Source organism: Anolis carolinensis, unplaced genomic scaffold (genome assembly GCF_035594765.1).
Source record: "Anolis carolinensis isolate JA03-04 unplaced genomic scaffold, rAnoCar3.1.pri scaffold_12, whole genome shotgun sequence".
NCBI classification, from domain to species: Eukaryota; Metazoa; Chordata; class Lepidosauria; order Squamata; family Dactyloidae; genus Anolis; species Anolis carolinensis.
Window position 1 is genome coordinate 22,026,423 of NW_026943823.1, and position 12,905 is coordinate 22,039,327.

The 12,905-nt window shown below is 37.8% G+C and overlaps 1 protein-coding gene across 1 annotated transcript in view; it reads right to left on the reverse strand.

Annotated features, from left to right (window-relative positions):
- Window positions 1-12,121, reverse strand: part of LOC100563056 (vascular endothelial growth factor receptor kdr-like) — a 180,177-nt gene extending 168,056 nt beyond the window's left edge. Inside the window, exon 1 of the mRNA XM_062964097.1 lies at window positions 11,940-12,121. Coding sequence (XP_062820167.1) covers window positions 11,940-11,946 — 7 coding nt within the window. The 5' untranslated portion in view covers window positions 11,947-12,121. The remainder of the gene's footprint in view (window positions 1-11,939) is intronic.
- Window positions 12,122-12,905: the final 784 nt, after the last annotated feature.

Sequence of the window (12,905 nt, forward strand, 5' to 3'; positions counted from 1 at the left end):
GTATTTAATTTTTGTTGTTGTTTGGATTTCCCTCTTATCTTGTAATTCATCTTGATTTTTTGACAATTTTTTTGTTAATAATTTGGTCTTCTCTTTGTTTATAAAGAATCCTGCTACTGTTCCAAATTCTTCAATTTTCTTGATCCAGTGTACTATATGATTTCTGGGATCCTCTATCAAACATATAATATCATCCGCAAAGGCCTGTATTATAAATTCATGTTTTCCTACTTTTGTACCTTTAAGGTTTTTATCTGTTCTTATATTTCTCAATAATATTTCCAATGCAAAAATGAATATTAAGGGAGACAAAGGGCACCCTTGCTGTGTTCCTTTGTCTATCCTGATGTCCTTGGTATATTGCACTCTCCTGTTTGCCAATAATGGTAGGTTTCCAAACAGAGTCCAAAAAGGATGTTCATCTATATACTATATAAGGAGAAACTCACACCAGAAGCGACTTGCAGTTTCTCAAGTTGCTCCTGACATGGGGGGAATTGGATAAACGATCCCAGAAAAGGTGGTTTCTTAAGATTAATGCCTTAAGGTAAAGATAAAGGTTTTCCCCTGACGTTAAGTCCAGTCATGTCTGACTCCGAGGGTTGGTGCTCATCTCCATTTCTAAGCCGAAGAGCCGGTGTTGTCTGTAGACACCTCCAAGATCATGTGGCCATAGGCATGACTGCATGGAGCGCCATTACCTTCCCGCCGGAGCAGTACCTATTGATCTACTCACATTGGCATGTTTTCGAACTGCTAGGTTGGCAGAAGTTGGAGCTAACAGCGGGCGCTCACTCTGCTCCCGGGATTTGAACCTGGGACCTTTCGGTCTGCAAGTTCAGCAGCTCAGCGCTTTAACACACTTCGCCACCGGGGCTCCATTTCCAAAAATGCACTCCATTTAAATAGTGGAGACTACTTGATATGTTTTGACTTTGGTCCACATTTAAGCCTTGATAATTACAGTTTCTTTTAAACATTACAGTCTGGAAGATACTACTGTGGATTACAACAGTTGACTGTACTTATTATTTTCATTATTGTTGTTAACTCTCAGGTAATAATGTATGTACATGATGCTCTAAATTACATAGTGCATTTTATGTTTTGAACCTTTATAGTATTTGCTTATCTTTTTAACATAGAAAGAAGATAGCTCTATACTCAGAGAGGCCTGACTATTTCTGTGGCCTTTACATGACACATCTCTTTTTATGTTTTGAACCTTTAGGTTTTATAATGTGTTTTAACAATGTTATTAATAGATCTGTTATTGTTTTGTTTCTATGATTGTATTTTGGGCATTAAATTTTGCCAATTTTTGTAAGCCGCCCTGAGTCCCCTCGGGTGAGAAGGGCGGGATATAAATGTTGTAAATAAATAAATTTATAGTGTTTGCTTATCTCTTCGACAATGAAAATCATGTCACCTGAAATGTCCCTGAATACATGGGGCTACTGCATTCATATTATGGAGTGGAATGCAAACACGGTGCCTTTGCTTCCCACATAGAGTGTACATGTACTTCATGCACACATCAGCTTTACACTAAAATCATAACCAAGAACCTCAGCTCTCCAAAATGTGAAGGAGACATTCACAGAAATATTAATTCCATCAGAAATCCTCTTTGTGGTGCCAGCTTTTTGCTCAAAGCAGTCGTCAATAATTTCGGCAGGAACTCTCATCATTTGTGCCCGTGTTTTCTGGCACAGACAAGTGTTTTGCTGCCAAACCCACACAGGTCGCTATGATTTATCGATGGGAACAGGGAAGGGACCCTTGTCTTCTTGCACGGCTAATCACTTCTCCTGCAGAGATGAGTCCAACTTCCAGGTTTCTAGCCAACCTGAACCTCGGCTTTGACTTTTGATCTCATCCTCCGACAGCAAGTGCCATTGGAGACATCCTGGAAGAGCGAGCATCCTGTCCCAGAGCAAAATATATCAAAAAGATGCACGGGAAGTTTAATCTATGCCAGCGATGTTTGTGCTTTCCTTTTCCTTCAAAAATAAGGAGACCTTTCCGATTTATTTTTATGCTGTAAACACTCGAGACGGATGACTGGTTCCATTTTAATTGTTTGTATTGCAAATGTCTCTTCAAAGACAGTCTTCGTCGGATGCGTGACAACCTCACGAAGCCATTCTTTTCCCTCTACATTTCCACCTTCTACTGTATTTCTGTTCCCACATCTCCCTTCAGTCACTTGTAGGTTTCCAGAATTAACATACAGTAGAGTCTCACTTATCCAAGCTAAACGGGCTGGCAGAACGTTGGATAAATGAATATCTTGGATAATAAGGAGGGATTAAGGAAAAGCCTATTAAATCTCAAATTAGGTTATGATTTTACAAATTAAGCACCAAAACATCATGTTATACAACAAATTTGATAGAAAAAGTAGTTCAATACGCAGTAATGCTATGTAGTAATTACTGTATTTCTGAATTTAGCACCAAAATATCACGATGTATTTGATGTTTAATAGGCTTTTCCTTAATCCTTCCTTCTTATCCAACATATTTGCTTATCCAACATTCTGCCGGCCTGTTTATGTTGGATAAGTGAGACTCTACTGTATTACATTTATTTTACTCTATTTTTATTATTATTAATAATACATTTATTATTTCACTCTGATCTTATTATTATTATTATTGCATTTATTATTTTACTCTATTTATTATTACATGTATTATTTCCCTGTATTTATTATTATTATTATTACATGTATTGTTTTACTCTATTATTATTAAAAGGATACATAAGCGCGTTTACATTGAAGAAGATGAGAATCATGATTTGATCAGAGTTGGACAGTCTTATCTTAAATTTGAGCTTTTCATAAATATTCAAAGACATTTAACCTACTGATGCCTCAATTAATGTAATTTTATTGGTATCTATTTTTATTTCTGAAATTTACCACCCTCGGCTTATACTGGAGTCAATGTTCTCCCGTTGTTTTTGTGGTAAAATTAGGTGCCTCGGCTTATATTTGGGTCGGCTTATACTTGAGTATATACAGCAATTCATTGATTTCCAGCTCCTGCAACCTGCGGAACTCTCCGCTGCAGTTTCACGTTCCTCAATTTAATATTTTGACCTGGGATTGGGATGCCTGTGCTCGGCAATAATCAGTCCTTCATTTACAATGAAACTTCCAAGGCAAAGTCAATGTGCCTGGGAAGAAATCTTTGTCGGCATGGAGGGAGGTCAAGGTGCGTGCTGTGTGGCTTTCTTCAAACTCCATCAATCATCTTCTCCAGCACTCTGATGAATTGGTTGCAATCGTCTCCCACACCAATTCCTCTGTTCAATGTCAGACTCAAACACATCTGTTGTCTGAAGTCCAAACATTTATTCAATATCTACAAACATATTTACAAAGCATAGCAAAAGCCATCGCTCTGAGCTGGCATTCTTCTATAGCCTCTTCGCACGGCAAGCACAGCTCAACACACTCAGAGATAAGAAGCACATTCCTCAGTCAGCAGGAAGCTCCGACCTCCAAAGCCGGAAAGCATGCCTGATAGGTCTACAGCAGTCACAACAGGCTGTCAGTCAAAACTAGCCTGCTGTTATCTGTTTCATTACTGAAACACACACTCTTGCCCAACAGCAGAAACACTTGATTTACATTTCATACACATACAACCATAATCCAACAATCTTGCCTCTCCCCAAAGTCTGTAACTTGGCACGTCCATTTAATGGCAACTTGCTCTTGTCTATGGCTCTGCTGTCTGGGGGAATCTGGGAATGATAATCCAAAAAAAGGGGAAATTTCCCAAGCTCTTTTCCGAGCTTCTTCACCTTGCTCAAGCTTAGCAGGTTCTGCTTATTTCTTCCATGCCATAACAAAGCCCAACATGCCTGTGCAAAAATAAATAATAATAATAATAATCCCAGAACGTCTTTCCCAAGAAACGCAGGTCATGAGAAGAACCGTGGTTCAATAGCCAGGATGCAAGCTATCAAAATGTACAGCCTTAATCATTAAAACAAACAATCACAGATGCTTTTCTGTGGAAGAACTGGAAATCACTTTTGGCAGGCACATTCCGTTGGAGGAAGGACAAACAAACCGCCTTTTCCAATGCAAATCAGTTACTCACAGAGATGCAGGTTTATTCTCAACTGACAACAGGATTTGGCAAGAAGCTGTCTGCCATAATCTGTATCGTGTGGTATCATTCTGAAACCCGTCAGCTAGTTTCTGATGAGTTGCAGGATGTTTTTAGGAGGTTATCTTCTACTGATCAGAAAGCAAAAAAATCTTTCATTGGGGGCTATTCCAAACTACGGCAAAGAAGTGACAACTCTCACCACAATTTCTGATTGATAATAATCAATCAGAATGAAAGCTTCCCATGTTTCGTCTTTGATAGTGTAAATGTAAGTCAGCACTTCTGTAAGTTTATTCATTCAGGGGCTCTTCTCTAAGGATCTGGAGTAAGTTAGTAGTGCTGGAAATAGCAACCTTCTTCAAGCCTCCACTAGTTATTTGTTATGTATATAATTCAGATTGCTTACTGTAATGTATATGTGTGGGTTGGTTTGCAGTTTTCCTTAACTCTTTGTTGTGGGAGGGGCTGCAGACCATGCGATCAGATCTGGGCTTGTTCAGGACTCAGACTCCGTTTTAGATCTCAGACTCCTTTGGAATTTCAGACTAGACAGAGACTATTAGACTCTCAGAACAGAGAGATGCTTTAGACTATGGTCTATTGATTCTAAGAAAGATACCCTGTGTTACCTATGCAGAGAAACTACTTGAAATCCTATTTGCAACTGGATTGATATGCAAAATACTTGTATGCTGAATACATGAAGTCTGGGAGTAAACCAACTATGTTACTTATAAAGAAGTCAATTTATTTTTGTCTCCAAGAAAGATGCCCTGTGCTACGCAGAGAAACTACTTCAAATCTATTTGCAACTGGATTGATATGCAAAGTACTTGTATGCTGAATACATGAAGTTTGTGAGTAAACCAACTATGTTACTTATAAAGAAGTCAATTTATTTTTGTCGCTAAGAAAGATGCCCTGTGCTACGCAGAGAAACTACTTCAAATCTATTTGCAACTGGATTGATATGCAAAGTACTTGTATGCTGAATACATGAAGTTTGTGAGTAAACCAACTATGTTACTTATACTTGGCAAGAGGAGGATTCATCCTTGTGCTGTGCTGGTTCCCGAAGGTTATTAAAACTGTCTAACCTATCTATCCATCCACCCATTAAGGACCTGAAATGCTTCTCAGGATGTGCTTCAAGAAGAAGGTAAAGTCTTTCTCATTGCAAGGAAACATTTTAATGGGAAGGGCTTTGGAGAAGGTCAAGGGCAGGAAATGTCGTTTCCCGGGGATCATCGCATTCAAAGAAAAAAGCAGACCTGGTGTCTTTTTTGGCAGGAAGGGCAGGTATTTACATTTGCATCTATTTTTATTTGTTGTTATCTCAACAGAGCAGCTTCTTTGGAAATGAGTGACGTTCAAACGTGGATGGACTCGGAAACCTTAAGCAGCCTCCAACCCTGAGAAAAATGAGCAAAGAGCAACAAATACATAGCAATGTTGTGCCCAGAGTGGCCTTGTTATTTCCTGGCAGGATGAACCGAAGGGTTTCACAAATCGTATCTGGGAGTATTTAGGATTGCATTGGGTTGGTCTCAGCCCATTGGGGTCCTACAGAAGAAACACTGGGCCCATGCCATTGCTCACCCCAATAAATCCTAAGGAGTGGAAATTTCAGTGGGCACCAAACATTCAAATCTAAGGAACCTGAGACCATTCAACAAAAAGGAGAGGTCAACTTCATCCAAGGAGTAATACTGTATATACTAGAGTATAAGCCTAGTTTTTCAGCCCTTTTTTAAGACTGAAAAGGCTCCCCTTGGCTTATACTTGGGTGAGGGTCCTGGTTGGCTTATATTTGGGTCAGCTTATACTCGAGAATATATGGCACATTTATTATTTTTCTCTATTATTATTGGTATTGTTACATTTATTTTACTCTATTTTTATTATTAATAATAATACTTTTATTATTTCACTGTGATATTATTATTATTGCATTTATTATTTTACTCTATTTATTATTACTTGTATTATTTTCCTGTATTATTATTACAGTAGAGTCTCACTTATCCAACACTCGCTTATCCAAGGTTCTGGATTATCCAACGCATTTTTGTAGTCAATGTTTTCAATACATCGTAATATTTTGGTGCTAAATTCGTAAATACAGTAATTACTACATAGCATTACCGTGTATTGAACTACTTTTTTTTGTCAAATTTGTTGTCTAACATGATGTTTTGTTGCTTAATTTGTAAAATCATAACCTAATTTGATATTTAATAGGCTTTTCCTTAATGCCTCCTTATTATCCAACATATTCGCTTATCCAACACTCTGCCGGCCCGTTTATGTTAGATAAGTGAGACTCTACTATATTATTGTTATTATTACATGTATTATTTTACTCTATTATTATTAAAAGAATACATAAGCACATTTACATTGAAGATGATAATTTATTTATTATTTATTCATTTACTACATTTACATCCCGCTCTTCTCACCCCGAAGGGGACTCAAAGCGGCTTACAAATCAAATGTACATACAATATATTATTAGCATAGCACAATATAAGCATTAAATTACTATATTGTACTATATCATTATATGGTAATATTATTAGTAATATTGCGTTTAAGATATAATTAATATTATTACAGTAGAGTCTCAGTTATCCAAGCTAAACGGGCCGGCAGAATGTTGGATAAGTGAATATCTTGGATAATAAGGAGGGATTAAGGAAAAGCCTATTAAACATCAAATTAGGTTATGATTTTACAAATTAAGCACCAAAACATCATGTTATACAACAAATTTGACAGAAAAGTAGTTCAATACGCAGTAATGCTATGTAATAATTACTGTATTTACGAATTTAGCACCAAAATATCACAATATATTGAAAACATTGACTACAAAAATGGCTTGGATAATCCAGAAGCTTGGATAAGTGAGACTCTACTGTATATTGTATTATTAGTATAATACAATTAATACAATATTATATATATATAATATAATGTAGTATAAATGTAATATAAATATACAATTATAATAGTAAATTATAATTATTATTACATTGCATTACATCATAATATTATTATTAATATTACATGTATATACAATATATTATAATATATTATTATTATTACATGTATTATTTTCCTGCATTTAGTATTATTATGACATGTATTATTTTACTCTATTATTATTAAAAGGATATATAAGCACATTTACATTGAAGAAGATGAGAATAATGATGTGATCAGAGTTGGACAGTCTTATCTTAAATTTATGTAAATATTCAAAAACATTTAACCTAGTGATGCCTCAATTAATGTAATTTTATTGGTATCTATTTTTTTCCCCCTGAAATTTACCATCCTCGGCTTATACTGGAGTTAATGTTTCCCCAGGTTTTTTTTGGTAAAATTAGGTGCCGCGGCTTATATTCGGGTCGGCTTATACTCGAGTATATACGGTACTTGCATTGAGTCATGTTTGCCTCATGTTGAGAGATATGCCTTTCCTGGAAACGCATACCAGGGGAACAAAACCCACCGTCATAAGCTGATACTAACTTCTTTCGAGTGAATAGTGAAGAACAAGGAATGTTTTTGCATACATTCTTGCTTAGCTCCAGACTGAATGTACAAATATGCCTGTGTCCAAACGCAAACAAAGCCTGACCTTGGAAGCCAAAATAACACAACAGAGACCATCACAAGGCAACAAGTGTTATTGGAAAACATTGTAATGCCAAGAAGAAATGGAAGGGAAAGAGGAAGCCTGTAAGACAGGTGGGTTGAGCCAAACAAGGCCACCCTGGTCCTACCTGAAGTTGGTCTTCTCAAGGGTGGAGGCTGAAAGGAAGGATGTGATTGTCCTCTTAGGACAGCCTGGATAATAATTCAATGCGATACAAGCAGCTCAGGAGGACAATATGGAGGCATTTCTATCTGCTGAAATGCTAGTGTCAAAGGGCCAGGAAAGAGCCGTGTTCCCTTTAAAAGGAAAATGCTGAACTAACGAGGACCTGCTGGGCTGAACAGAGCTGGCTATGCATTCATCTTCAGGTACAAACAGGCCTTTTAAAATGTGTTTTGTGAGTTTCTCAAATTCAGCATGGACTCTGAATTGCTATTTGAAGGGACCCATTCCTGTTTAGAACTACAGTAGAGTCTCACTTATCCAAGCCTCTGGATTATCCAAGCCATTTTGGTGCATACAATATATTATTAGCATAGCACAATATAAGCATTAAATTACTATATTGTACCATATCATTATATGGTACCTATATACATATATATATATAGATATAATTTACAACAATATATAATATTATAATATATTGTATATGCATATACAGTAGAGTCTCACTTATCCAACATAAACGGGCCGGCAGAATGTTGGATAAGCGAATATGTTGGATAATAAGGAGGCATTAAGGAAAAGCCTATTAAACATCAAATTAGGTTATGATTTTACAAATGAAGCACCAAAACATCATGTTAGACAACAAATTTGGCAGAAAAAGTAGTTCAATACGCAGTAATGCTATGTAGTAATTACTGTATTTATGAATTTAGCACGAAAATATCACGATATATTGAAAACATTGACTACAAAAATGTGTTGGATAATCCAGAACGTTGGATAAGCGAGCGTTGGATAAGTGAGACTCTACTGTAATATTAATAATATTATTTTGTAATACAATATAATACTAATAATACAATATAATAATATTAATTACATATTATATATTACATGCATTATTAATAATAATATTATAATATATTGATATACAATAGAGTCTCACTTATCCAACACTCGCTTAGCCAACGTTCTGGATTATCGAAGGCATTTTAGCAGTCAATATTTTCAATACATCGTGATATTTTGGTGCTTAATTCATAAATACAGTAATTACTGCGTATTGAACTACTTTTTCTGTCAAATTTGTTGTCTAACATGATGTTTTGGTGTTTGATTTGTAAAATCATAACCTAATTTGATGTTTAATAGGCTTTTCCTTAATCCCTCCTTATTATCCAAGATATTCGCTTATCCAAGCTTTTGCCGGCCCGTTTAGCTTGGATAAGGGAGACTCTACTGTATTTGTCAAGAGTCAGACGCCAATTAGCGAACAAAAATAGAGTTTATTCAGCAGATAAGCCAAAAGGTAATTCAGCAACACAAGCAGGTAAAAACAAAGCTAAACAAACTTAGTGCAAACTGCACTTTCTGAGTCCAAGCTCTGCCAGCCGGCTCTGTAGTTTTCAAAGGAACAGTTCCCAAAAGAAAACACCAAATTGGTCAGGAAACAAACAAACAAACTAAGAATGCAGTAGACTGCTTCCACAATGTGGATAAAGCCGAAGGCTCCAAAAGGATGGTGAAAAGACGTCGTCCGGGATTCCAAGGTCAGATCAGGAGATAACAGCGGTGTCCAAAGAGCAAGCCAGGAGTCAAAAGCCGATAGTAGTCATCAATCACAGGGCGAAGGCAGTAGCAAGGTCAAATTCCGATCCAAGGTCTGAAGAGGGTGCAGTCATCCAAAACAGGTCCACGATAAGACACAGCGAGAGCCAAGCTAGGTGATAACAGCAGTTTCAAATCATAGTCCAAGTCCAGTCTTCATGGAAACACAGAGATCCCAATGGCGCCTCAGCAACACCTTGCCACACGCAAAGTGCAGTGGCCAAACATTCCCATTTTATTCCCCTTCCTCCTGGGTGACCAAACACTCACACCCAAACACCAGGTGTCCCAAATCTACTCAGAGTCTGAGCTCCACACAGCTAGAGCTCGTGGATCTGGAGTACCTAGCAATTCATCGGAGTCCCAATCATCCTGCCCACACTTAGCCCCATGAACACTTAAAGAACCATCCTCCCTTCTCCAAGCATCCCAATTGGGATCAGCTCCTGCAGAAACCCCAGGTTCAGAAGTATCCATAAACCCCAAATCCCCAGACATCTCCAGTGGCTGTGCCCATTCAGTGCCCGCTTCCCCAGCCACCACCTGTTCCTCAGCATCCATCTCCCCATCTGAATCTTCCTCAGAAGATCCCCCATATAGCTCTCTAAGTCGCTTCCTGCGCAACTCCTCCAGTGAACCCTCATCATGAGGGTTTTTTCTTCCTCTTCGAATTCCATCCCCATCAACCATAATCCCCGAAGGCGCAGTCACAACAGTATTACATTTATTATTTTACTCTATTATTGTTGTTACTTTTACATTAATTTTACTCTATTTTTATTATTATTGATAAATTTATTATTTCACTTTATTTATTATTACATTTATTATTTTACTGCATTTATTATTATTATTACATTTATTATTTCACTCTGTTATTAAAAGGATACATAAGCACACTGACATTGAAGAAGATGAAAATAATGATTTAATCAGAGTCGAACAGTCATATCTTAAATTACAGTTTGATGTAAAGATTCAAAAACATTTAAACTACTGAGGCCTCAATTAATATAATTTTATTGGTATCTCGGCTTATACTGGAGTCAATGTTTTCCCAGTTTTTTTTGTGGTAAAATTAGGTGCCTCGGCTTATATTCGGGTCGGCTTATACTCGAGTATATATGGTAGTTTTACAAGGTCTTTAGCCTTTTCCTCAAACTACAACTCCCAGGATGCCGTAGCATTGATCTATGGCAGTCAAAGTGCATTAAATGCAAATTGCCTCTGTGTCAGTCTCTGTCTCGGTTCTATGTGTATATGGGCATTGAATGTTTGCCCTATATATGTATACTAGCTGTGCCCGGCCACCCATTGCTGTGGCGAAGTCTGGTGGTATGGGAAATAAAGTATTGAGGAATTGGTGGTAGTTAAGGTAAAGGGTAAACGGTTTTCCCCTGACATTAAGTCCATTATAAATGGGTTATATAGCTGTGTGGAAGGGCCTTGAGTCTACACTGCTATATAATCCAGTGCAAATTAGATAATCTGTGGAAGAAGCCTAAGTCTGCCTGTCCCCTGGGCTGAGTTGGTTGCTAGGAGACCAAGTGAGTGGAGCTTAGCCTTCTAACTGGCAGCAATTGAATAAAAACAATTATTGCTCTCCCTCTAATTAGGACTTTATTTTTCTTTTCTTTTTGTTGTATCAACCTAGTGGCGTGGATGATGGGTTGTGTTGTCAAATTTCAAGGTTGGGGGGCCTGTAGTTTTGTTGTTTTGTTGGTCGCCGTGATGCCATCACTCATTTATATATATACTAGCTGTGCCCGGCCATGCGTTGCTGTGGTGAAGTATGGTGGTATGGGAAATAAAGTATTGAGGAATTGGTGGTAGTTAAGGTAAAGGATTCCCCTGGGCTGAGTGGGTTGCTAGGAGACCAAGTGAGCGGAGCTTAGCCTTCTAACTGGCAGCAATTGGATAAAAACAATTATTCCTCTCCCTCTAATTAGGACTTTATTTTTCTTTTCTTTTTGTTGTATCAACCTAGAGGCATGGATGAGGGGTTGTGTTGTCAAATTTCGAGGTTGGGGGGCCTGTAGTTTTGTTGTTTTGTTGGTCGCCGTGATGCCATCACTCATTTATATATATATATATGTATATATAATGTGATCCGCCCTGAGTCCCCTCCGGGGTGAGAAAGAAGGGCGGAATATAAATACTATAAATAAATAAATAAATAAATAAATAAATAAATTCTCCATATGTAGATGCACTCCTGAAAGTGTCTGGAAGTCAAAGCCAGCTCGATGGCACCGAATAACAAAGCTGTGCACATTCCCTTTGCCTGGCTTCATTCCCTCTCATGGTGTGGCCCGGAAACCCTTCTCCAAATTTCCCTGTTGCTTTTCTCCCACACTCACCTGTCATTCACAGATCCCACACTCAGGGTGAGTCTTCTTCCACCTGGTTGCTCCCTTTGTCTTGTGGGACCAACGTTGAGTAATGAAAGCCTATGGGGCATATTCCGCGGAGACAGATCGGGGAAACACAGTTTCAGTCCCCGCCTCGGGGCTTGTTTTCCTTCTTTTACTTGCACCGAATGCATTGCCAACTTCCTTCTATCTGAAAGGTTGCCGCAGTTGGGCCAAATTTAGCAAGTCATTGGGATCCAATCCGATGCAAGGAGAAGATAGGAGGAAAAAACCACAAAGGATGAGATAAACACACAGAGGAGGCAGGAATGTATAGAACTGTAGGACATTATTTTTTTCCCAGATTTTCTCTCATTTCTTCAAAGGTATCAGAGCCTGTCTGGTCTTGGAAGCTAAGTAGTATTGGTTTCGGTTAGTACAGTAGAGTCTCACTTATCCAAGTGTGTTGTGTTGTGTTCCAGAACTTTGTCAGTCTGGATCCGGAAGTCCCACAGTATCTTTGCGTGCTCATTTTCCAAGACTTTTGCAGGTTTGTGATCCCACCAGTTCTTTGTTGCTGGGAGGTGGTACTTGAGGCATAAGTTCCAATGAATCATTTGGGCCACAGAGTTGTGCCTCTGTTTGTAGTCTGTCTGTGCAATTTTCTTACAGCAGCTGAGGATATGATGAATCCATAATTCATCAGTTTCCTTGCACAGTTATCATCATCATCATCATCATCATCATCATCATCATCATCATCATCATTATCACCATTATTGTTGCCTGCCTCATCTAATGGCTCAAAATGGCTTACAACAACATATTATTATTATTATTATTATTATTATTATTATTATTATTATTATTAGTAGTAGTAGTAGTAGTAGTAGAGTCTCACTTATCCAACATAAACAGGCCAGCAGAATGTTGAATAAGAGAATATGTTGGATAATAAAGAGAGATTAAGGAGAA